Raw genomic sequence first — 26,675 nt, 5'->3', positions numbered from 1 at the left:
ATATTAAGAATATTGTTATGGACGTTTGGGAGTTGTTATATGATATGGAGAACGTCGTGTGAACAAAGGAGATGCTGCCCAATTTTCTCTAGCTTTAGTCAAGTATGCTTATGCTATCGATTATCTAATATTAGTACGAACTCTCTTGAAGGTAGAAACGTGAACATTGGAGGGGAACGTTCGAGTGATAAAGTAGCTAAACAAAAAGGTATGTAAGGCTAGTCCCTTCTTTCTAAGGCATGATTCCTATAACATGATTTTCCCTATCTTTCCATGACTTTCTTACATTCCGGAAACTATGAGTCAATGTTGATAAAGAGCCTTTTTATGAGACAAAGATGAGAGATGTGTCATGAATATGGTAATGATGATGATGAGTCTAAACTTAGAGATCCTAAAGCTTATGATATGATAATCCTATGAAGCTAATGATCCTTATACGATTCTTTGATGTATTTATTATTGCTAGACCCACCTTATAATGTTAATTCCTTGAGTGAGGTATGATGATTATGATTATATCCATGTGGAATCGGGGGTTCTCGACCTTACGTCACCCCGATATGGTTATAGATTATCTTTGACTTCTAATGCGTGCTTTATGATAAGTTTATGATAAGTATGTGATGATGAGATTACACCGTGCCTAGATGGCCGGACATGTCACCGCGAAGGGGGGCTGCATACGATTCCACCATGCCTAGATGGCCGGACATGTCACCGCTAATACAGGCTGCTTATGATTACATCGTGCCTATGAGGGCCGGACATGATACCACTAGTGGGCGGCGTATGATGGTTACCCGGACGCTGGTTAACAACGATGGTACAGTTGATATGTTTATATATGTGAGATATATAACATGTGTTTACTTTTAAAGGTTAATCAGGTTATATCTTCATCTCATGCTTCATGATTTCTTTATTATGCCATTATTATTCATGCCTTACATACTCAGTACAATATTCGTGCGCGTCCTTTCTTTTTGGACGCGCGTGTTCATGCCACGTAGTAGACGGGGAGACGGTGCGGTCCGTAGGAGCTTATCAGCGGATTTACAGGAGCATTCCACTATTCCGGAGGTGCTACTCATGATCATATTCTTTTGTGTACATATATTTAGGCACGACGGGGTCCTGTCCCGTCCTTATGTCTAGTACTCTAGTAGAGACTCGTAGATACGTACGAATGAGTAGTTGATGTCCCATGATGATTACGTTGTACTTTGTATATCATTTTTGCAGCTGTGAGGGCTTATGTATATAGACTTATGTTGCTTTAGAGACTATATATGTTCAGGTTGAGTATGATGATTAGCTTAATGAGTGGTGCTCGGCGGTTAGCTCCAGGTACCCATCATGGCCCTAGTCGGGTCGTGACATAAATGACTTTAGTAAGTTATATTACGTGGCAATCACTCATGCAAGTGTTAAGGTGAGTGATGGCTTGGATTGGGTATTACATTTCTTTACTAATTCATTTACTATGTATCATTTAAATACATCTTTATCAGGCAAAAGCTCGTCTTGGGTGCTTGATGGTAAATTTATTTTGATGTGATGGGCCTGGCAGACACCATCAAAGATAAAAATCATGCATCAAATTAATACTGTGCCAAAGCAATGATATTCCTCCACCCCTTAATGAGGGCTTGAAATTGAAATATCTCACTGTTAAAGTTCCTCTTATAGTATGGAATAATTTGAAAGATATATAAGACTACCTGAAGATGGTCATTCTTCCATAAGCACATTTTGATTGGATCTCAGGGAACCCATTGGGTTCAGGATCATTTATGCCTCAAAAGTTTTCCTGAAGAACAATATTGTTAAGAGCAATTATGATGTTGATTTCATATTCCTTAATGGTTAAATGAGAGTTTGCAAGAAATATATGGTCACCCGAAGTGACAATATTGTCTATGCCTTGTTGAGGTTAATATGCCTATGTAATATTTACATAGGCTTGTTGTGATTACAGCTCATGATGTGTCAGAGAAAAATTCTCTACATCATATGTATGCCTCGACTTACTCCTGAAGTAGCAATATCTTAAAAGAGGTTCTAAGCTATCACAATTTGATATGCTTAAGGCACGTGCAGATGATTGTGTCCATTCTTGAAAAATGAGAACTCTTGTTAAATGCTATAAATATCCATTCCCTAAAGCGAATGTGATAATATTTAGTAAAGCTTATCCATATAGACGTGCACTTGGTTGTGAAGATATCACGACTCACCTCCGGAAGAAGTATTTGAGAAGAAATGTTGTGAAAATTTTATGTTTTGCTCCTGAAGTAATAAGGCTTTGAAATTTACTCCTGAAGTAGAAAATACTCAGTAGTTTACTCCCAAAGTAGTAAAACTCTGCAACCTACTCACGAAGTAGTAAGACTCTGAATTCTACTCCCGAAGCAATAGAAATCTTGAAATATACTCCTGAAGTAGTATATATATGAAACTAAAGTCTCTCGAAGAGGTTATATATGATAGCACAATTTATCCTAGATCCTAATTGTTACGATCAGAAAATAAATTGTAGTAAACCTGAAGTTTACTAGCGAAAAAAATGGCTATCATACTGAGACCTACAAATGATTGGAAGATTGAATATCTCCAAGTTACCAGGTAAGAAATATGTATGTGAAATGTTACCCGAGCATGATGAGATCACATGCCACTATAAACCAAAAATTTATTGATATAAAGGCTCATGCAATATTAAATCAGAAATTTACTAAAAACAAATAACACATGTCATGGTAAACTTGAAGTTTACTAGTACAAATAATTTTATCAGTTGACATGGTCGTTTTGGTCGTCTTGATTTAAATCTGATGTGCTAATTATGTATTTGAAATATATTGAAGAACTAGAAGATTTTCAAGAATTTGTTTGTGTTGCTTGTGCTCATGATAAGTTGATTACACCAGCTAATATTGGGACTGAATCCCCTAAATTTTGGAAAATAAAAAAGGTGAATGTGGGCCTCTTCACGTGCGATGTGATGTCTTAAATAGATGCATCTATAATATGGTCATATATACGTTTATTGTCGACTAGCAGTTTGACATTTATGAAGTTGCTTGTTCAAAACAATTGTGTTGGAAGCACAATTTTTAGAATATGTAATCAAGACAACTCATCTTGATAATGTTGGTTTATATCCAAGCTAGTTTAGCATTGGATGCGTCCACAATATAGTTAAATCATTGCTTATGAGAACATAGCTTCAGATGTTGGTGCGAGATATGATATATTGCATACAACGACACTTATATGCTTCAGACCAATAAATTATGATAAATTCTCCCATCATAATTGGTTCAGGGACATATTTCCATCGTATAACTTTGATGTGCGGTTATGATTAATGGATACACCACGATGCATATAGATAGATTTCCAAAGAAAATGGCGATATGTGTTGGTTTTTCTAACATAAAGGAGGGGGGGGGGGGATATGCAACTAAGACATATGTTGTGAATTATCATTAGTATGATCCTCAGATAATTCAAGTCAAATGTTTGAAGCATTTGCTAACCCAACTATTTTATATTTCATCTGCAAGATGCTCTTAATGTCCATGAAGGATAAAGTCTACAACATGCACGGAGCATGGTAGACCAATCGGTTCCAAATGTAATAATTTTTGAAAAATAGGAGGAGCAAATGATCAAAATGATCATAATAGAGAGGCAATGTGCTCTTGAAGAGCCTACGACATACACTTCATGAAACCTTATGGGAGGTTCATGTACCTGAAATTAATGAAGTGATGAGATTTCAGTAAATTATGTCGAATTGCAAACCGATACAAATGATACATCATTGATGATATCTTTGATACAATGTAGCGCGCAATATTGTGTGAGGTTGTGAGGATCTGAATTCTGCGTCTCTTAAAGCATATTGACGTAAAAATAATTACCAAGTGATATGATGCATCTTGGTAAGCATAAAGCTTATTAGACATGCAGTCCAGACATCATAAGATGTCACACCATTTAACTACTAAATGAATGTTGTCGCAATCTATATGTCTTACTTGATAAAATTAAAAAAAAAAAATTGAACGATTCAAAATGCCTAAAGCATATACAAGTTCTTGGGGAACTTATTCATAATCCTTATATGGATTAAATTAGGTAGGGTGAATGTGATTTAATCACCTTAGTGAATATTTTTTGACGAAGGGTACAAAGATGACCCTGCTTACCGTTGTCTCTTTATGATAATCAAAGCCTTTCACATTATTGTAAAAGTTGATGACTCGAATACTATTGGAGCTCTTGAAGAGTTTCCAAAAGCAGTAGATTATCTGCTAGAGGAAGTTGAAATGGGAAAACTATATTTGTCCCGAAGTATCATATATTTGTGTAATTGATGCATTTATTATCTTGCTATAAATATAAGCATGATATAATTTCTCTCCTTCATAGAGATATTGAAACAAGATCAATTACATATTGCAAATGAAAGCCCTAACATGAATGTGCTTTTTCTAACAAATATTGTCAAGTGTCTTGGATTTACTGGACATTCATATGATCGACATAAGAGTTCGATCCAGATATGTTATCTATTTCCACAAAGGATTATTGTCATATCATCTTATTTTACATAGATCATCTTATTTTACATAGAAAGATAACAACAGTTTATAAAGCAAGTTAAAGATGTACTTTGCGTGACTGCAACAATATTATATGGTGATGATGCAACTCCATCTAAGGAATGAAGATGCAAATCATCAAATAGTTCGTCAAATGATCATTTGACAGATCTGATCACAAAGATATGGTAAGTTGATATACAAGATCAGAGTGCATCATCTTCAAGAATTATGTGATGGTTTAATCAGAGGGAGTAAAATACGTGTTGTACTATTTTTTTCCTTAACCAAAGTTATGTCCCATTTGGATTTTCCTAGTAAGGTTTTTAATGAGGCGAAGCAATGTGTAATACTAGATACGTGTACTATTTTTCCTCCACTAGGAGTTTTTCTCACCTAGTCAGGTTTTAACGAGGTACATTATCTTGTAATGAATATCCAAGGAGTAGTGTTATAAATACATCGTATTATGGATGTCCATTCAAATACACGATTTCCTGGAAGCTTGCAATTTGATAAACTTGCAATCAAGCAGACAACTTGTAAGTAGCTCATGCAGGCAGGTTGCAAGCAGCTCCCTAAAAAGCCTTGCAGCAGCTTTCTTAGGCTTGCAATCAAGCAAACAACTTGCGAGTAGCTCAAGCAGGCAGCTTGTTAGCAGCTTCTTTTCTTCTATAAATAGGAAGTCAATTAAGTTTATTTATATATCAATTGAAAGAGCAATAAAATCTCCCTCCCCCCCCCCCCCAGCTTCTTTGGCTATACCTTTTATTATTTGTACTTTTAATATTATTTCATAACAAATTTGAATTTTTAATTTTTAATTTTGTCGGATCTGACTCTTAACATCTTAGTTATACGAACTTCTATACCGAAAATAAACTTTGTGTTATTATGTAGAGTTTTAATATTTTAGATCAAACTTTATGCAATTAATTACACAAAATTTTGTGCGAGAATTATTTTTCTTTACCTGCTTCAGATATTTTTTTTTTTGAGCCAAGAGTCTATTAAAAACAACCTCTCTACTCCCTAAAAAGGCAGGAGTAAGGTCTGCATACATCATACTCACCTCAGACCCCACTTGTGAAATTACACTGAGTATGTTGTTGTAATTATTTTTCGTTATCCGACGAACTAAAAGAAACCTGGGTGATAAAAGTGAGGTCGAATGTTAACTACTAGAAAGAAGGGTAGTAGTTAAATAAACGCGACAGAAGCCTTTGGGGAAGAAAAAGGAAACACCAACAAATATTGGTACCGTTGTAGCATATAACTCAAACTTCCCGTCTCCTTTTCGAATAATGTCCTGACAAAAGGGGGGAAGCGCGCGAAAGTGCGAAAAATATAAATAAATAAACTGAAAAGAAAAAAGGAAGAAAGAAAGAAAGAAAGAAACCTTTTGCAGAAGAATGGCGGACGAGGGTTTCGATGATGATTGGGACGCAGATTTCCTGGAAAAACTCGTCCAAGCCGAAGAACAAGCCTTATCCGCCGCCATTCAGCAACACCGTCAACCTCCGCAGCAGCAACAACATCCGGCGGCGGATAGTGGGTATTCGCCTCCACGAGAGTTGTCTCAGAGAGTTCTTCCAGAATGTTCTAATCAATCATCCGATGCCGACATTTTCTCCGCTGCCGCTGGCCGCTTCGCAATCCCTATTGCTCGTGGGTCCCACACTCCCGCCAAAGAAGAAGAAATTGACAATTTGAAGGTTAGGAAATACTGCTCCCTCTTATGTCCCACCTTTGCTTTTTGATATTCACTTTTACTTATGCATTATGGACTTTGCACACCCCTTAAGAAATAATAAATGAAGTGCGTAATTTACTATGATGCTCATATTAATTGGTGTATAGACTTTTAATGGATTTAGAAAATGATTTGGAATGAGTAATTAATGCTAAAGGGTAAAACAGGGAAAAAAATTTATTTTTCGCTTCATATGCGAAAGTGGACAAGTAAAAGTGAATATCTATTTTTGGAATATAGTGGACAAGTAAAAGTGAACGGAGGGAGTAATTAAAAAAGAGTGTCCACTTACCAAATCAGGAAAGAATTAATCTTATTTATTCATATTTGCCCTTATTAAGTGTTTAGTGATCAAATCTCAATACCTATTTAATTAGGGGTAGTTTAGTCAAATTACCTATTTTTGCGTAGGAGTTAGTATTTTCTTAAGGGATACGCAAATGGCTAAGTGGACACTCTTTTTGATCCGGAGGGAGTAACATGTATTTTTTCATCAAATTGATATGAGAAAGTTGCAACTTATAGTACTTTTTTTAATGTAGTTTTTCAAATATATAAAATTTAATCCTAAAATACTTAGTTAATCTAATATAATTTAGCTTCAAAGTTTAGTCAAGTGGACTCTCAAAAAGTGGAAAGTATCACATAAATTGGGACAGGGTATTAATATGAATAAATGAAGGGCACCAGACTGCCTTTGTCCGCCCATTTTTGTGTTCTAGATTGTTCTTTGAATGGATTGCTTCAGTAGTCATTTTTTTCTCTAAATTTGTTCTTGATATTCTGTTTTTATTTTTAATTTAGAGGGAGCTTGAAAGAATTTCAGAGCAGCGGACTCGTCTGGTACGTCATATACCCCACCAAATAGTCCCACATGTATGCTGTATAAAAGTTAAATTTATGAAGTTCCAGAATTGAAATTGTTTCTATATGATTTTAGAGATATTTAGGGTATTAGATATTTGTTTGAGTTGATTTTGATCAGTAATTGAGTTTTAATTGCTTTTATATGCTATGGAGATAAACGAACAAATTCTCGCAAGGCAAAAATTTTGAACTTGACCTTGTTGAAGAAACTTTGAAGTTTGAAGCCCCACATTGTGTTATTTAGCTGGTGCTTTGATTTGGTATTCATTTAGATTGGATAATGCCTGTTTCATCTCAACTTGACTTAGCATACTTTACACTGGTTTGCCTAGATGTATAATCCTTATTTGCGTGACATTGACACTGAGTAGATGCTGAATACTTATGTGTATTGGTTTTATGACTTAAGCTGTCTTCAATAGATTTCTGATGAAAATTCCTAGTAGGTAATGATCTTTTGCACCGCTTCAGGAGCAAGAGTGCATTAAGCTCAGAAAGGAAAGAGATAAGAAAGAGAAGGGACTCAAGCTTGCTGCTCCAAAGATTGTGAACTTGTAAGTGCCTAGTAGAATTTGTGTTTGACAGGTAGTTGCAGGAAAATTTGGTTGTCGTGCTCTTCTTCTAGGGCAAACCTATATCTTATACATAACAAAAGTTGACCACAATTATTCTAGATTAAGGTTTGCACATAAGATAATAAGGTCATAGCCTGATCTGACAAGCAATAAATAGACATATTAATTACTCCAATCTGCACAAGATTCCTTTTCTTCCCTCTGTCAAAATTGCATGCAAAATCTTATACAAGTTCCCCTTAGCCTATATTTTTCATAATGCTATTGCTTGCAACTATCCTTTTATTCTCGTTTTTGTTACAAGTGTGTTAACTTTTTTGCTGTTTCTATTTCACATTGACTACAGCTAGTTAATCTGCACTACTGAGATAGTACCAAAATGGAGGTGGACTCAAACTATAAAAGAAGTTAGTCTTAATAACTTCTATAATTTCGTAAAATGAAAATTTGTCATTTCTTATCCCCTTTTCGTCCTGCAAAAAAACCTCTTTTCATTATGACATTATTCCAATCTCTTTACCACATTGACATGGTATGTGACAAAAAAGTGTAATGCATGGATGTATTTCAGAGGCAGGAAATTTACATATTATCTCCAATTTAATTTAACAATAAAGATGTTAAGAACAAAAGTACAAGGAAACATACACATTAGGGTTACAATAAATCTTGAAGAACAGAATGTAAAAAGTTTTAAATTTCTTTGAGAAGGTTTTGGAAGAAAAGATATCAAATTTATTCATCAGAGTTAGTAACGTCTTTCTCGAAGGTTCTTTTGAATCAAAGTTGGTACAAACATTTTTTTTTTAAACAAACCATGCTCACACGCGTACAACCCACTGCTAGTTGACACTTTGAGTGCCAAACCTTTTGCAACTATACTCGTCTTTTTGAATTTTAGACACAAAATGCATAATATTGTATGTCTAGGGAGGAGCTTTGTGTTGCAACATCATGTTCTTTCTCATGCTTTTTGGTGAAACTTTTGCCTTCTCAGTTAGACACTAAAAGGGAAATAGTAGAATTTTAGTGAAGGTTGCTTCTTGCAGCGTGTAAAGGTTGAAGACATCGTAACATTGAAGAAGTTCTTATCTTTGCGAATATGCATTCTTTGAGTTATATATTTGATTGTTAATTTCCTTATCCATTTAATTTGACTTTTGTGTATCTATGTTTTTTTCTGGAATGAGAATGATTAGGTTCTATTGAAGACATCATAACATTGAAGAAGTTCTTATCTTTGCGAATATGCATTCTTTGAGTTATACATTTGATTGTTAATTTCCTTATCCATTTAATTTGACTTTTGTGTATCTATGTTTTTTTCTGGAATGAGAATGATTAGGTTCTAACTGTCATGATTTGCTTGCACTGCAAATGAGGTTAATTACATGTTAAAATTATGGTCTCCTCTGTGTTTGCAGTAATATAGATTCGGGTATCAACATTCAAGGAGACCAAATAAAATCCCTAGAATGCCAAAACACGCGCTCTATCAATGACCATATTGGCTCTAGCACAAAAGTCGGTTAGTTCAAATAAGGATTTGGAAAGAAAATCAATTATCGGTTATGGTTCCTGAAAATGAGTTCCTTTCTGATCTGCTCAACCATTCTTCATTGCATGTTGAATCATAGGTACAATATCCTCAAAGGATGTCGGGATCCAGACTGAAAGACATGATGAATCTATCAGTTTATCATCTGAAAGCAATTTATCTGATACTTTTTGCCGTAGAAACAAGTTGTTGGATGCATGGAACTTGTCTAGCGGCCAAAGATTGGGAAGGCTTCTCATTTCGAAGTTGTACGCAACGTGTGAAGTTGATCTCCGTGTCCTTTCTGGATACCTGAACATGAATTTGCCCTTAAGGTCAAGTATGGAGTCAAATAATTTGTTGAAGGATAATCTACAGTATACTCGTTCTGGTGAGAGTGCAAAAGTGTCTCATCTTTTCTCTGTATTGACCAAGGTATATGCATTGAAGGATATCTATTTTCACTTTGACTACACTTCACCTTCAGGTTCCTGCTTCTGATTATTTTGCTTCTCTACATGTCCATACTAACGATCATTAACCAGACGATAGATCTCTATCAATGTCTTGGATTGTTTTTTGTATGAATTGGTATTCCTTATATCTGTTGCTCAGTCTCTAATTACCTTCCACTACAACAACAACAACAACATACCCAGTATAATCCCACCAGGTGGGGTTTGGAGAGGGTAGAGTGCACGCAGACCTTACCCCTATCTTGGGAGGTAGGGAGGCTGTTTCCGATAGACCCTCGGCTCAAGAGTCTATTTACCTTCTACTCAACCAGGAAAAAGGAAGTTCAGTCACGGGAATATAAGATTTTTCCTATTTTCACTTGCTTGAACTCTTCACCTCATATTCTGCTTGACACTTGCTTAGGTCATGCATAAATATTAAAGGCAATTGAACTCTTGACGATTAAATGATACTATTCTGCTGTGTTGTGTGTACGAGTCAAAACTAATAAAGAGTTTCATGGTAAAGTTGAAATAAGAGCTGAAACTTGTTAACAATTCCTACATTGTTGTAATAAAGAAATATTCTAACATAAACCTTTGCATTACTTTTGATGGTATGATGTGCTTATAATTGTTAAGAATGCTTTGTATCAAGTGTTTCTCTAATATATAAAACAAAAGTATAAATGACTAAATGAGTTAAAATGTTTACATTTCAAATATGAAGTTCCAGTAAATTTGACCTGGATGAGTTGTCAAGTCATATTCACCAATTCTGGTTTTAGTCACAATTCAAGTCATTTACCCTTCCATATTGCATCTTAAGTGGTAATTTGGTTAGTTTTGAGTTCACTAACTTAACATATTTGAGTTACAAAATACACAAACGAGTTTATCTTAGATCAATTTGTTCTTTCTTTTATTTATTTATTTAGTTTTGTTTCTTGAAATCTTGCAGAATAACTTCTTATAAATTCCCTTTTTTGATGTGGAAAAAATGGATGAGTACCAATTAACATTCGAAACATATAAAATATAGTAACAATAACAAGTATCTTTCAATCTAACTAATTGGGGTTGGCTATGTGAATCCTCATTATCCATTTCACTTTAGTTGGACCCACTTCCAATATTCAGTAAATTGGTGTTCTCTTACATTAGAGGGTCTTTTCATTTTCTACTGACATACTAATTTCTTAACAACTAAAGACTTACTAATCACCGGACCTAATATAAGAGTACCAACCTAATTAAGCCTTAATCCTTACTCGTTGGTATTGTTTATATGGATCTTTGCTTGTATTGACTATGCTTAAGTACCAAACTAATTGGGGTTAACTATGTGAATCCTTACTATCCAGTTTGCTCCACTTGAACTCGTCTCTTTCCAGTATTCAATAGTTTGGGATTCTCTGATACTTTTTTTGCGTTTTTCACTGAATACAAATCTCTAAATAGGCTCTTAGTAAAACTGGACCTATTGTAAGCGTACCAACCTGACTAAGCCTTAATCCTCACTATCTAGTATCACCTATATGGATCTGTCGCTTCCATTATGTTATATTTTTCTTGAAGTTTGCCTAGATTCCAAGAATTACAATAAGCTGAGATTAATAAAGGCTTTTCCTATGTTTTTTTATTTTCTTGAAAAGGTAACAGTTATCATATATTAGCGAAACAGTACATGGGTTGTACTGAAGCCATATTTACAACTGAGCAGATAGGAAAAGTAAAAGCTAACAGACCAATCTACAATCCTAACAAGAACCTAAAATGTCTAGAGATGGTATCATCTGTATAAATATGGGAGCACCAAAAAACAAAAATGTAGCACACAGTTTAGTTTGATCTTTGCCACTGTCTCAAAACATCTGGAGTTTCTCTCTCCAAATGGCCCACCATATGCATGCAGGGACTGTCTCTATCTGTCTCTGTCTCCTGCTCCAACTCCAAGGCTTTTCCAATTACCTTTACTTTATTTAAAAAAGAGGCTTCTCCTACACTTGATGTGCACCATGTTTCTATATTTTGCTATGCTATGGCTTATTTTACCTTCTTCTTAGACTCTTAGTAGGGTTGAACTCTCATTATTTGTGGTTTTATTTGTGTCTTGTAGATTAATGATGAAATGGTGAGATTCGAAGATTTGTTAGAAGCATTGGTTGGTCTTTGCAGACTTAAAAATGTGCGATTGTAAGCTTAGATATTTATCATTTTGCCTTCTGTTTTAGTTGCTAATGTGGGAATTTACATTTCTAAACATTTAAAACTTTTAAATGGCAATATCCATTTCTCTCAGTAAAGCGTCCAGCTTAATCATGCAGACTTTTGTAATATGAGCAAGGGTATACCTTTTTTTTCTTTTTTGAATGATAAATATGGCTTCCAGCATAGCCTATGGTTTTTTTTTTTTTTTTTTTTTTATAATCCTTTTGAATGATTACAATAACTATGCCTCAATTCCAATCAAGTTGGGGATGGCTATATAATTCTTTATGATTAAATACTAGTATATGTTGTGTTGAAGTAAAAGGGACTTCATAAAGCCTTCATTTTATATCATTCTATAGAAGTTTCTTTTCACTAGCTTCATAACATTACTCTTTCCATACAGGTTTCTATTATTCATAGGTCTTTGCATATACTGCAAGAGGTTTTGAGTTTCACTTTCAGTATGGAAAGAAAATTTGGTAAAAGGTATATATCACTTACTCAAATGCATTCTCTTCCTTCTCTATTCTGTTTCTTAGCTATTCTTGTGGATTCTTTTAGCATCAATGCAGAAGAATGATTTGATTTAAGGGTTTGACAACTGTTTAACCATTCCCGTCATGTAAGAAGCTTGCATTTGTCTGGATTCATAAGGAAGTTCAAGTTAAAAAACCAGAAGAAGAGTTAGAAACTTCTGATCATCATGCAAACTAGTCTCCTCAGTCCTCTGATCCTTCACATTTCAAGATAGATCTTCAGGCGTTTTGTAGTTATCTTGCTAGTGCTAGTTGTTTAATTCCTTATTGGGCTCAAAACCCATGCTTGCATAACCCCAAAAACTAAAAAAAATAAAAAATAAAGGAAACAAAGGAGAAAAGATAGTCCTTATCATCTGATCCAGAAATTTCCATATATGCTTTGATTTGATCTTTGCAGTGTACTTGTACCAGGGACAATATTGTGGTTGACGGACCTGTTTGTTGGAATAATGCGTCAGAACTGTTTGAATATGGATATCCTGGAAATAGAGGAGTACCATATGGCCAGGCTGAGAAAATATTTGATCAAGATCATGCAGATGGCCTGAGATTGGATACTCTTGAAACTTGCGCCAGAATTGGATCTAGCTGTTTGATATCGTATTGTTTTAACTACAATCCTCTGTTTGAATTAATGTGCGAAATTGTCACGATTCATGACATAGAACATGTAAGACTTGAAGCAGTTACAGTCATGAATCTGATTGTTGCAAGAAGTAATGCCTACTTGGAGAGGGACAAGTAAGTTCATATCCTTTTCTAATTAATTTACACATATTTTTAGAGCTCAGTAATATGCTTACGCTATTTCCTCTTTTATATAGGTATGGAACAGATATACTATTCCAAAGTATTGTAAAATTATTGAAGAAGGGAGCTCGCTTGCATGTAAAGAAGAAAGCTGTGCATCTTCTTCATATGCTACTAAATTGTAAGTACACATTTCTGTTTGGTCACGTGTTGGGTCACATGTTCATGTATCATTTTGATGTTATCTGGCTCCTGGAAGTTCTTTCTTGAACTAGATTACAGCACCTCAATGTTCAAAATGTAGCTTTTACTGCTTGGGCTACATCATCTTGTTATTTATATCATATTTTCTCTTCGAATAGTGCCTGTACTATCTTTTGGAGAATAAGCCAATATATTCTTTCTGATCTTTAGTTATTGGTTTATGCACCTTCTCCAAGTTTATTATGGAAGTAAGATCAAATTATCCAAGTTTATTAAATTTTATTGTAGCCTCCCTACATTGTAGGGGTAAGGTCTGCGTACACTTTACCCTCCCCAGACCCCACATTGTGGGATTTCACTAGGTATGTTGTTGTATTAAATTTTATTGTAGTTTACCCATGCACCGCAGTGGTAGTTGTGGTAGATTGCTGCTAACAGTAAGATATACTCTGAAGATGTAAGGTTGTTCGGTTGTTTTTTTTAAAAAAAAAAAAAAAAGATGGATGTAAAAGTTATTGCTGAGATCATCCATCTCCGAATAACTATCAGTTTGTTTTTTGCTTTGTGCAATGCTTTTCCTGACTATACTATTCAATAAAGGTCCAAGAGTAATGGCCTCATTCTGCAGCTGTTTCGTGGAGGGCGATGGCAGTGGCATGGTTGATACCAATTCCAATATAACTTCAACTTTATCTGTAATCAGTATGATCTTTGAGAATTTGGCAGAGTGTATCACCTGCACTGGAAGTAATGCTGAGGTAAGCCTAGTACTTAATCTTCAATTAGCCTATCTTCTCTCCTTTCCTCATTTCGACTCCTCTGAATTATTGCTATCGTATTTAACATTGATTTTGTCTTGAATTTTCCAAGAATGGAATTTGCCCCTTCCTGCTTTTTATTACCCTTGATTCTCTAATTTTTCAGGAACTACAGCTTCGGAGGCACACTATTATTTTGCTAGCTTTCTTCGCATCATCCGGAAAATGTGGTGTTGAAATTCTATTAAAATTTGGGCTTCCAAAAGGAAAGGATTTCCCTGCAATTATTTTGCAAAGCTTGGTGTGCGATTTGGATCTAGAAGAATCGGATACTGCTCAGCAGCCTGAAGTATTCAAAGAGAGGTATCTTTGAACACTTAAATGTGTTTGAGGTGTATGTTAGTCTTCAAAACATATGCCTGAAATGGAGTTAGTTTTTTGAGTACTCCATGCGGTAAAGTACAATGATTAGCTGGAACTGAACATCAGAATACCTTTGTTTTTTGACTTTTTAGTTTGACAACCCATTTGTTCATCACGTTGAGTGGGTCCACGTTAATTCATGGAGTTTCTCATTGTTAGCAGTTCATTTTGTTTGTCTGCTCTTGTCCTTCTTAAAAGACCTTTGCGTATTCCAATAATTTTGCAATTTGATTGTATTGAAATTTCATTTTCTCAATCTTTTCTATTTGCCAGGACCTTGCTGATTCGAGAGGTACTCATACTCTTGAATAGACTAGTTTCACATCCCAAGTACTCCAGCCATGTTCTGCGGGCATTAACTAACAGTCGAGAGAAGACGACTTTGACGGTTGATGTAACAAGTAGATTATCCAGTAAGCGCACGTTCTTGTGGCAGGATGTTAGCATGACTCGACAGATTAGGGAATCTGAAATCGTAGAATTAGCTCAGGTGTTGAGAAGAAGAGTCTTCACGTTTCTTGGAGGTAGCCAGCCAATGAAAGAAGCATGAAAACTTCATTGTTCCAACAAGTGCATACACGCTTGAAGCGAACCGCCCATGGAACTATTCGAGTTAAGATACTTGAGAGGAATGGGCGTGGAGCAATGTTGCAGCTTCTGTGCTGATTTTCAGCAAAGCTGCAATTCCGGTCAACCTGATGTATAAGGTGTAGTGTAATTGTATCAGCTTTTCCGTATATATTTGAAATGTATGTTTGTCATTGGTTGAAGAATAATGTTAGCAACCGCATTAGATGTATAATGTTCGAGGGACGGAGCAGTCTTTCCATTCCAGTCATCTCCAAGCTGTCGTAGAGATGGCGATTCTTTATTTGCTCTTTTTTCATGGTGCAACCACATGCCCCAAATCAGCTCTAAAGACTTGAGAGGAGAGAAAAAAAAAACAATAGGAAGACCATACCCTATTTCTTTCGAGTAGTGGTTAACAGATTGTTATTTCTCCCTCTGCAAAACAAAGATCTCGAACATCGTAGACAAAGTGACTCCCTCTGAACTACCTAAACTTCTCATGTTACAAAGCTCAATCCAATGCACAGATGAAGAGTGGATCTATGATCGACGTCTTTGTTACATTTATCTCGAATCTACTTGTAGTTATTAACGTGTTGGATTGAGATTGGTTTGGAATATAGTGCTCTCTGCTTGAAACAGAAATGTAACCTCATTTTGCCTTTTGACTGTTAATTAAAGAGATCAATGACAATAATGTAACCTCGAGATCAATAACAATTATTAAGGCCGTTCATCTTAAGGAGCATTTATTATAATTGTGAACAGTATCATCACAGATTTTGCCACCGACATCAACCATTAATCCCCTTTAGAATGACAATCCTATAATGAACCAATAGTATTATCTTCCAAACTAGAAATCGCCTTCATATTGGTACTATAGTGGATAGAGGGGTGGTCTATTATCTACTAAATTCTGAAACGCATCATTGGAAATAAAAACATGTTGGGGCTTTACTTTTCCAGCAAATTTCTTGGGTGTAGAACATGTCTTCAAATTTTACACGGTTTCTCCAAATAACATTTCAGAAAACCTCTCCAATGATATCTAACGACTACCAAACAGCACTGCTCAGCATAGGAAATACTGAAGCAAAGGACTGACGAACACGACACATAATACCTTAAAGGGTTAAATAGTCATCGCCAAGAAAACAGAACAGCACTGGAACTTTAGCTAAACCGTGAAACTCATATTAAAAATTGAAATACTCCCACTAAGATGTATACCTATTACTTTTTAGCAAATAATTAACATAAAAGCTTTTTACTAACACATTCAAAATATCAGTAATACCGTGGTGGTTTATGAGATAACAATTTAAAAGAAAAATAACTCTTGCTAATAAATTTGTACCACTTTTGGATCTCATTATCTTCCAAAACTCACCACCTTTTGAACTATTTCGCAAGGTGCAATCAAATATAACAAAGAGAAAATTAACAATCAATCTGGGATATACTTCAAAAAGTTACATTTGCATCCTGGAAATGAAACGAATCGCATAAAAGAATATTAAGATTCTAAAAGACTATACTTCAAACTCATTATCTAGGACATTACAGCGCCAATAGATTAAGGCATCTGTGGACGTACATGAGCGGATATCTGTGAGATATCTCTTGTATTCTTCTCACAATGATCCACTTCTCCATGTATCCGCCTCAAATGATTCTATAGAATGTTGGGATGTTGAAGCGAGGAACCAATTCAAAGGAGTTGTGTTGCTACAACTCAATGACAAATTGGCAGCGATGATATTGGTTTTCTCAATCTTCGTTATCAGAATCGCCAAATTTTATTTTTGTAGCCTTTGGAGCATTTGCATCAATTTCTCTAAAATGAGCACCATAGAGCTTGGACTCCTGCAAATAGCAATGCAAAGTAAGGGGAGGTGGAGAAACAAGATTCAGTTGACAATTACTAACAGAAAAGCATGTGTTTCTATACAGCAATTTTCAATCAGACAAATTATGCCAGCAAGAAAAGCATGTACTAATTGCTGTTTAAATCTGGAAAAAGGCTGATCCTAAGGATTATCAAGTTCATCTAGAACAAACTACACTGCTATTACCCTTCCACTCCCTGGAATCTAACTTCATCTAAATGGTTGCTTTTTTGGTCTTCGGATGCAAAACCTCCACTCTTGAAAACTCCTTGTCTTTCTTGGCTTAATCCAAACAGGCATCAAAGGTTTCTTAGGGTAGCATACTTCTCAACGTAAGTTGTTCTCAATCCCACATGCCCCCACGAGTACCCAGAGTCTAACCCTCAAACTTGATAGGCAGAACTATCCACTACTTGTATTTGACAGTCATCAATACCTAACAAGCATTGAATGCAGCAAAATGAAATATATCGAAATTTGGGAGACTAATACATTCGCACTTCAAATCACAAGGCAGTATACTGAGGGAGAGTCCTTGTTACATCTAAGCTTTTGAAGCACCTTCAGCATTATAATATCATGGACCTTCCCACCCACTCCCCACACCCCTGGTCCGCGTAGAAAGAAGGTTATTCCATAATCACTACTAGAACATGTTCAACTTTTATCATCTAAAGTCTTCAAAACCTATGGGAAGATGATCTGGGTACTTTCCTGTAACTGTCCCCATAGCAATAACATACTCAGCTATCTGAGGTGTGCACAATCTCTATCTATGCCCATGAAAGAAGACAGCCTTGCTCAAAGTCCTCCTAAGCCATGACCCAATCCAACAAAGGTGCCAGCGGCGGGAAGCAAGCTACAACTTGAGCCTCTACAGCTTGGCCCCACACCAGTGTGTCCCTACTAACCTGCCTAAAACTCTACAAGCATGTATTGCTACCAACTTAGCCTTAATACTCACTTCTGATAAGCGCAAATCATCAGTTGTGCCATTAGGTAAACAGTAACATACTCACAATATGCAAACTAAAAGCTTACCTTTTTCTTTACATGGGTTCCGAAATTAAGAAGGGCAGCTGGAACATTCTGTCCAGCTTCTCTGAGGACATTTATCAACTCCCCAGAAAGTCCCTGTGATATACACACTCAATGTAAGAATCAAAATAGCAAAGCACTGGAGAAAATAGTACAAGGAAAATAAAGGTGAGATCTCTATTATAAAGATCAGTCAAACAGTACCTTGTTATCCTTAGTGAAGAATGTATGAGCTACACCTTTTTTACCAGCCCTTCCAGTTCTTCCAATTCTATGAACATAATCCTCTGTTGTCAAAGGGAAACTATAATTTATCACAACTTCAACATCAGGAATATCCAGTCCTCGAGCAGCTACATCAGTAGCTATCTGCAGAAGCATAACAATTATGTTATAATGAGGCTTTAGCCCGTTTCGACATTCACAAAAGAAAACCGAGCAAACACAGCAAGATGATGAGCAGTTGATCCAAATCCAACAAGGAAGTCACAACACAATTTCCAGCCAACACCAGAGCAACACAACTAGAAGTCACAAAAAGTATCAGGAAATCGATCTTGCAGGAATGAGGAAGAAGCAAAATATGGCAAGACATTTTGATGGAAAAACTCTTCTTGGACACAAGAGGATTGGCTACTCCGAGGTTCAGCGGAGGAATCCTAGCCGGTAAGTCAAACTACTGTGAAGCCATTGCATTATCAAAAGGTCATAATCAATCGACCAAACATGTGAAAAATCAGTCAAACAAAAGCACAAATATGGTTCTTTGGGTTCTTATATACTTGATTAGTTGGCTGTATATGGTTTGCATCCTCTTGAGATGCTATTTAAGTAGCGCTCTACCTATCAGATAAACATCACTGGAAGTGGAAACAAAAAATGACAATCGGAAAACAGTGTGTACCATTAGAGGACAGCTTCCATCCTTGAAGAGTGACAACGCCTTAGTACGGGCATGTTGTTGCTTGTCACCACTAATGGACACAACTTTCCAACCCCTGAAGCGAAGACACAACAAAGATTCAAACAAAATGTAAACGAGATATGATTTTGGAGATGTCTGCAGCACAATACAATGAGTATGGTTCATACTGCATGTACCAATTTTGCAGGTTAGTTCGACCATGTATTATCAGCAGGTAATTGGAAGCTGGGCATAGGAATTTAAAGTTTTGCTCACAACTAAACAGAAGAGTCAATAGAGTTACCTTTTCTGTAGCATCATTTCAACACGAGATGCTTCCTTCTTGTATAAAACAAAAACCAATACTCTATTCCTGTTCAAAGTTTGCAACCTCTTGTAAGCATCCATTATAAGGAGATTTAAAAGAAAAAAAAATACCCAGGTTAAACACCAAAACAGGATACAAGTGATGCAAATACTATCCCCAATAACTGATGATTGAGGAATGTACCATTGCCACAAAGAAAACTTGTGCTGGGCAATGAATGAGGAAATAAAGAAGAAAGATACAACAAAAATCCAGTGGTCATTTCAAACTTGTCACTTTGGCGTGACTTCAAAATAAGGAAAACTGTAATAGTTGACTTAACAGGAAGGAAGCAATTCATTTAATTCCTAAAAGTACCAAGAGAGTTAAAAGCTTATTTTGTACACAAGGAGGTAATCAAGATATTTAAACCACGAGCATAGAAACTTTACCAGTATATAACAGTTGCCACTGCACTAAGAAACGATTAAATGCGTGTTCTACGAGAAGTTCCACCTAACCTATGGACACTGCTGACTAGCATATTTCACGAACATAATCATTCATGAATATCATTATTCATATACTACAATATAGTGGGAATTATCATTGATGTCAGCAAGAGACAATGAGTGCAGGCTTGAGAGCTGGAAATGAGATCAGAAATCTGCCAGTAGAGATTTCTTCTTAGAAGATATACCTTCTGGACTTGTGGTACTTTTCCAGTAAGCATTGAAGACGCTCATCACGTGCTCGATCTTCCAATACCTATAATGTAAAAGAAAGTGGACAAGCAATTCAGTAGGAAGAAATGGAGATGAACTTGTAGGTCTTCTCCTATTTTCTCTATTGATTTTGGTTTTCGGTTTACTTTGTTGGTCGCTTAGCTAGGAAGGAAGGCAACAATATGCTGATCATATGAAAGAGCAGGACAAATTACAAGAAAAACTGCATATTTAAGAAGTCACTAGAATTTTATAATGAAGTTTACCTCGACAATTTGCATGACATCGTGGTTGGCAGCTAAATCTTCTGACCCTACAACTACCTGAATAGACTTCAGTATTAAGCCAGGAAAGGAACTAGAACAAATTTGAGAATGTATTCCGAATGGTGAATCAGACCTTGATTGGATTGGGATCCATGAATTCTTGAGCTAATTGATGAACAGCCGCAGGCCATGTAGCACTGAACATGACACTCTGCCGAACTGCACAATTTGATGGGACTTGAATCGTGGACAGAAAAAATGCATGTTCACAAAATTGAAACTTCATCTAGCTAATCTCTGAAGTGCAAAAACCGAGGAGCAAAAGCCTACCATGTAACATGGAAGGACAAGGATATGAATCGAAAAATTCAAGGATTGAAGTATTTACGAGAGTCAAATTTTCAAAATACCTTGTTCGGTAATACATATATACTGAGAAAAGGAACAAAAAATAAATTTTAACATATGGATGTAATTCATGTACAAAAAGGATAGAAAATGAAATCACGGAGTGTATCATTGGGACATATATATTGCAAATACAATAAGCTGTGAAGGCATTCGATGCAAACATTCCATTACAAAAAGAAAAAGAGAAAGATATTGCAACCGGCTAAATCTATCTGATAAGATGTCCATCAGAGCTCCTACTCTAAGAATTCAAGCTATGGAATCAAATGCAGAGAGCAATATTCATACCAGAGCATGTTTGGCTCAATATGGCACGGACTGCTGGTTCAAAACCTAAATCGAGCATGCGATCAGCTTCATCTAGCACCTACAGCAATATTAGTAACATCTGTCAACGATAAAGGAGCATGACAGGTGACATGTATTCCATTTATATTAAGTTCATACTACCGGGAAAAAAGAATTAAGTCATACTTCAAAAGTTATCTCGTGATCATGTCAGGGAAATTAAGAGAAATGGAAACAGTTCTATTTCTTAATTTGTGATCACATTACTGAAAATAAAGGATAATACAATCTCTATTTTTGCTTCCATCACATTACAATAATACACTCACTTACATATCAATGGTTACTTTGAAAGACTTATAACAGGGAGTTTATTTAAAAGGCTCTTATCAAACGCCATTTTGTTTCTGAATAAGCTAAAAATAAGGAAATTGGCAAAGCTCACAACAATCCAGAATAAGAATGCCAAAGCTGTGGGCCATGATAAGCATATCATTTGTAAGTTCTAAAACAGCTAAGCTGCATAAAACATGTACCTCAGTAATTCTTTCACTAACCCAAAGATAAACTCCACAAACAATCAAGTGAAAGTACATAGATGCTAAATAGAATGTTAAACAACAAGAGATGACTTTCGAGCATATTTTCAGTTTTTATTTCGAACAAGACCAAACCTCACAAAATTCATATGCAGCAACTTGAAAGATGAGATCAGAAAAAACCACTGAAAAGGGAAAATCCTACTCCTAAATCCTAATAGAAAAATAAAATTACAAAGTACTTACACACATACAACAACCACACATACAGAACAGAAGCATCCAAACTAACTACACTAATTGACCAAACAAACTTTCATGACGCCGTGCTCACTCAGACTTCATCAGAGATCCTTAAAGTCCCAAACATAAATGAAGGGCACAAAAGCACTCACCACAAAAGAAACCTCTTTTAAATTGCAAACTCCCATTTCCATCAAATCCTGCAAACGACCAGGGGTTCCAATAACAATATCCTGCAAGCAGAGGATATGATTTGAGGTACCGCCAAGCAACTCTAACTCAAAGAATGAAAAGTGTGAAGCATGTATAACATCCATTAAGAAAATCTAAGAAAGCAACCATATGACCTTAAACTGACTTAGAGATAATTATTACTATATCATACTGAAGATCATCAGTCAAGACTCACTGCAACAATAAATACAGAACGAGTAACCAAATGAACTCTTACCACACCAGATCTAAGAGAAGCCTTTTGATGGTGCTTATCAACTCCACCATATAGACAAACTGACTGAACACCAGTAGGCTTCCCAGCCTCGCAGAGAACATCTGATATCTATTATAATGAGCAAGATCGTTCAATAAAGCAGAAAAATCTGGATCGGCATTTTGCATTTGATAGTACAAGGTAAAAGATGCATATATTTATTTAATAAAAGAAAACAAAAGGAAGGATTTAGAAGATATTTTGGCCAGATACTAAAAGATAAAGTTCTGTGATCATTTGCCTTTTGACATGCTAAATTTGAAAAGAACTAAGAAGTTTCTTTGCCACCGAACTACAAAGTTCAAGCTTTGATGAATGACAATATTATTCGGTAAGTGAAGTATTAGCTGAAGTGAAATCAAACTCACACAACAGAATCAGTAAAAATACCAACAATGCAAGAAAGCAAACAACTTTAAACACAATTCCAGGTATAATTTTCAGGAACATACTTGTTGAGCTAGCTCCCTTGTAGGCGAAAGCACAAGGCAAACCGGATTCTTAGACTTTTTACTCTTCCTCTTACCCATGATGTGCATAATAGCAGGAATACCAAAAGCCAATGTCTTACCTGATCACACAACAAAAAACAAAATAAAAGTAAATAACCCACAAACCATAGCCCACTATTACACTTAACAACTTATTTTGGATCCACTATTACACTAACAACTTATTTGGATGGTTGCTACATATCGTTTCATAACGTGTCGTATCATATTGTATTGTTTTGATAAGCAAAGACAAAATGAGAAACGCGATCACAAAACAATACAACAAAATTTAAGTAACAATCAAAACAAACACAGCATTATACAATACAATAGGTAACAACCATCCAAACAAGCTGTAAACAACCTAATATTCCAATGTTATACCTGATCCAGTTCTCGCGATTCCAATGAAATCGCGTCCATCTAAAAGGAAAGGCCAAGAATGAGATTGAATTGGTGATGGTTTCTCAAAATTCTTGCAACATTCCAATACTTCACTTGGTAACCCTGAATCAACAAACTTAACTAAAGCTTTGTACTTTAACTCATTAGCACCTTTACCAGTAACCACCACATTTGTACTACTACTTTCTTTAACAACTTCCCCATTAGATAACTCGACTGACCCATCAATTATTTCAGTATTTCCATTAGACCCCCTCAAAGTTTCAATCTTTCCATTAAACCCATTTTCTTGTTCTTGTTTCTGCTTCTTCTCCTTCTTTTTCTTCTTTTTTTCAGATAATTCAACTGACCCATCAATTATTTCAGTATTTCCATTAGACCCACATAAAGTTTCAATCTTTCCATTAAACCCTTCTTGTTCTTGTTTCTTTTTCTTCTTTTTTTTCTCTTTCTTGGATTCTACAACAATTTCATTCTCAGGATCTTCAAGCTTTCTCTTGTGCTTCTTATGGGATTTAGATTCATTGTTTGTTGAATTGTTGAGGGTTTGTGGTTCATCATCTAACTGTTTTTTTGCTACCATGGCTGCTCAATGTGTAGAGAAGACACAAAACCCTAAGGTTTAAGGAAACAAGTGGATGTTGTATTTGTAGTTGTTGGCTATTTTTTGTTTTTCCCAAATTCACCTCTGTTTTGAAGTGAAATTACCATGAGATAATGGTCCCTAATGTACAGGGGTTGGTTCATTTTGATCCTTGATATATAGAGAACAACAAATATAGTCCCTTGAGATATGAAAATATTGCTACTAAGGGTCGTTTAGCTCAAAGGGATTAGGTGGATTATTTTGGTATAAATTTTAAAATTAAATTTATCATGTATTTGGTTGGAAGAAATTAGTCAAAATGTTATTTTTATACCAAAATTTTGATGTAATTTATCTTTTATAAAATGTGGAATTGATTATCTAGGCTATAATTGCAGAATTATAATCGTGGGATGTCCTGATTTTGAATCAAACGACCCCTGAAAGTAATATTCTTTTATTTACTCGTCGTGTTATTTTTATGTATCGTAGCTTCAACGGGAAGACAATTTTACTTTAGTTCGTCCCATTATTTTTATTCAATGTAGCTTTAATGGTGAGACAGTCGGAAATCTAGAGCTTATTAGTTTTGTACAAATAACAGTGCTATCTACCCAATTTATATACACCTCGATAATTCTATCGAGTACTTGCTATCTCCCACAAACATATGTATTAGGTACTATTCCCACAAAGATTTAGGTAGATGCGATGAAATCACCTTATATTATTTTGTCTGTTGGACTTGATTATAGCTCTCCACGGTTTCTACCCACTAGATTGACTGCTATGTCACACATGGATGTAAAAAAATTATTTATTTTTAGCTAATTATTTTGTGTCTAAAGAATTTATATTCAACCACCTTAACTCTTCAAGAAATTCAATGTATGCTCTTTATTCTTTTTTTTTCTTATTATTATTTACTATCACGGAGATGCGGCACATTGGGGATGATTATGATATGTTTAATCGTTGACTTGTTTTAAATTAACATGTTCGAGAAAAGCACCTCAAGGAGTTGCATGATCTTCATGAATTGGCTAGAAGAAATCTGGAAAGTCATTTTGATGATTCATACGAAGAATAACATATTTGAAAACTTGTAGATTGCCTGGAACAAGTAATTAGGATCAAAAGTTAAAAATTGGATCAACGCAACGTTCTGTGTTGCATCTTAGAATCCAATGCATTATGATGAAGCAATATGTCAAGTGTGGCACAAATCTATGCTACAATGCAAAAACATCAACGTAAAATTTATAAGCTGCAGCGCAAAACGTTTTTATCATTACTTGCTTGATAAAGCTTTACTAGTTGCTTCTTCACTAGCTTTTCACTTCATCTTCAACAATTAAGGGTGTGTTCGGTATGGAGGAAAATGTTTTCCTATAAAATAAGTGAATTTCCACTTATTTTCTCATGTTCATTTGGGTAGTGGAAAATAAGTGAATTTTTTACTTATTTTCTTACGTATCGTTTGGTTAATAAAACGTTTTCCCAAAATACTCATCCAAGCCTCACTAACTCCAACCCAACCCCTTAAAAAAAAAATTCTTTTGATTTTTTTTGTTTCTATTTTTTGCACCCCCACCCCAACACTCACCAACTCCAACCCAACCCCATACCCCCACCCCACCCCACCCACACCCTACTCCCACTCACCCACCCCTACGCCTCCACCCCCTCCCTCCATTTTTTATTTTTTGCACCCCCACCCCCAACCACTCCCTTAACCCATACACCACCCCCTCCCCCCGCACCCTACCCCCACCCACCCACCCCTCCCACAACATTTTTTTTAAGTTTTTAATTTTTTTCTAAATTTTCTACACGATCACACCCCCCATCAACCCCCTCCCCCCCTGGTGTGATCCATACCACACCAACCCCCCTCCCCCAACCCCAACATTTTTTTTTTGAAGTTTTTTATTGTCTTTTGCGGGTTTCTACACCCCCAGACACCCCCACGCCCCCCCACCACCCAAAATACCCCATCACCCCTTCCAAAAGTTTTAAATTTTAACCACGCAAACATTCAATTTTTATAATTGTCAACTTTTTTTCAATTTTTTTTGGAGGCGGGGTGGGGTGGGGTGCAAAAAATCAAAACAAATGTCAAAACTTTTTTTTTCAAAAAAAAATATTTTTTGTGGTGGGGGGTTGGGTAGGGGGTGGGGTGGGGGTTGGGGGTGCAAAAAATCAAAAAAAAAAGTCAAAACTTTTTTTTTAAAATATTAATTTTTTTTTGCCGGGGGGGGGGGGGGTTGGGGTAGGGGTGCGGGCGTGGGGGAGGGGTAGGTGGGGGTGAAAAAAAAACTTTTTTTTTTCAAAAAAAATAATTTTTTTTTCCGGGGGGTAGGGAGGCGAGGGGTAGGTGGGTGACGGGGGTAGGGGTGCGGGCGTGGGGGAGGGGTAGGGTGCGGGGTGGGGTGGGGTGGGGTGCAAAAAAAAAAGTCAAAACTTTTTTTCAAAAAAAAAATTTTTTTTTTTTGCGGGGGGTGGGGGTAGGGGTGGGGGTGGGGTGGGTGAGGGGTAGGGTGCGGGGTGGGGTGGGGTGTAAAAAAAAGTTAACTTTTTTTTTGGGGGGGGGGGGGGGGGGGTAGGGTACGGGTTTTGCGTGGGGGGGTGCAAAAAACCAAAAATAATGTCAAAAAAATTTTTCCAAAAAAAATTTATTTTTGGCCGCAGGGGGGTGGTGGGTGGGGGTTGGGAGTGGTTGGGATTGGGTTGGGTGGTGGTAGGGTGGTTGGTGGAATGAACTTGTGAACTTGTTTTCCGTACTTTTATTAGAAAAGTCATTTTCCCCAATTTTGAGGAAAATAT

At 36.0% G+C, this 26,675-nt stretch overlaps 2 protein-coding genes across 4 annotated transcripts; one reads left to right on the top strand and one right to left on the bottom strand.

The window, feature by feature from the left end:
* Window positions 1-5,853: 5,853 nt before the first annotated feature.
* Window positions 5,854-15,822, top strand: LOC132030110 (protein SENSITIVE TO UV 2). 2 transcript variants are annotated; one of them, XM_059419595.1, is made up of 12 exons: window positions 5,855-6,331; window positions 7,174-7,212; window positions 7,708-7,790; window positions 9,236-9,339; window positions 9,449-9,783; window positions 11,923-11,991; window positions 12,421-12,503; window positions 12,968-13,297; window positions 13,381-13,487; window positions 14,111-14,268; window positions 14,435-14,631; window positions 14,965-15,822. In XM_059419595.1, the coding sequence occupies exons 1-12, from the start codon at window positions 6,029-6,031 to the stop codon at window positions 15,239-15,241; spliced, it is 2,085 nt and encodes a 694-aa protein (XP_059275578.1). In that variant the 5' UTR covers window positions 5,855-6,028; the 3' UTR covers window positions 15,242-15,822. The 2 variants fall into 2 exon arrangements, with proteins under 2 accessions (XP_059275579.1, XP_059275578.1); XM_059419596.1 differs by lacking the exon at window positions 11,923-11,991 and having other exon boundaries at window positions 5,854-6,331.
* Window positions 15,823-16,690: 868 nt separating this feature from the next.
* LOC132030108 (DEAD-box ATP-dependent RNA helicase 5) lies at window positions 16,691-23,895 on the bottom strand. Of its 2 annotated transcripts, XM_059419593.1 has the most exons (13): window positions 23,243-23,895; window positions 22,817-22,935; window positions 22,326-22,433; window positions 22,027-22,107; window positions 21,093-21,171; window positions 20,527-20,612; window positions 20,394-20,450; window positions 20,103-20,170; window positions 19,400-19,468; window positions 19,096-19,189; window positions 18,396-18,560; window positions 18,195-18,287; window positions 16,691-17,130 (listed from the first exon to the last, which is right to left on the bottom strand). In XM_059419593.1, the coding sequence occupies exons 1-13, from the start codon at window positions 23,844-23,846 to the stop codon at window positions 17,035-17,037; spliced, it is 1,719 nt and encodes a 572-aa protein (XP_059275576.1). In that variant the 5' UTR covers window positions 23,847-23,895; the 3' UTR covers window positions 16,691-17,034. The 2 variants fall into 2 exon arrangements, with proteins under 2 accessions (XP_059275576.1, XP_059275577.1); XM_059419594.1 differs by lacking the exon at window positions 22,326-22,433.
* Between the last annotated feature and the right edge of the window lie 2,780 nt (window positions 23,896-26,675).

The sequence above is a fragment of the Lycium ferocissimum genome, chromosome 9, assembly GCF_029784015.1.
Source record: "Lycium ferocissimum isolate CSIRO_LF1 chromosome 9, AGI_CSIRO_Lferr_CH_V1, whole genome shotgun sequence".
Taxonomy (NCBI): domain Eukaryota; kingdom Viridiplantae; phylum Streptophyta; class Magnoliopsida; order Solanales; family Solanaceae; genus Lycium; species Lycium ferocissimum.
Note: the sequence above shows the minus strand (reverse complement) of the source record. Positions and strands in the feature narration are given on the sequence as shown.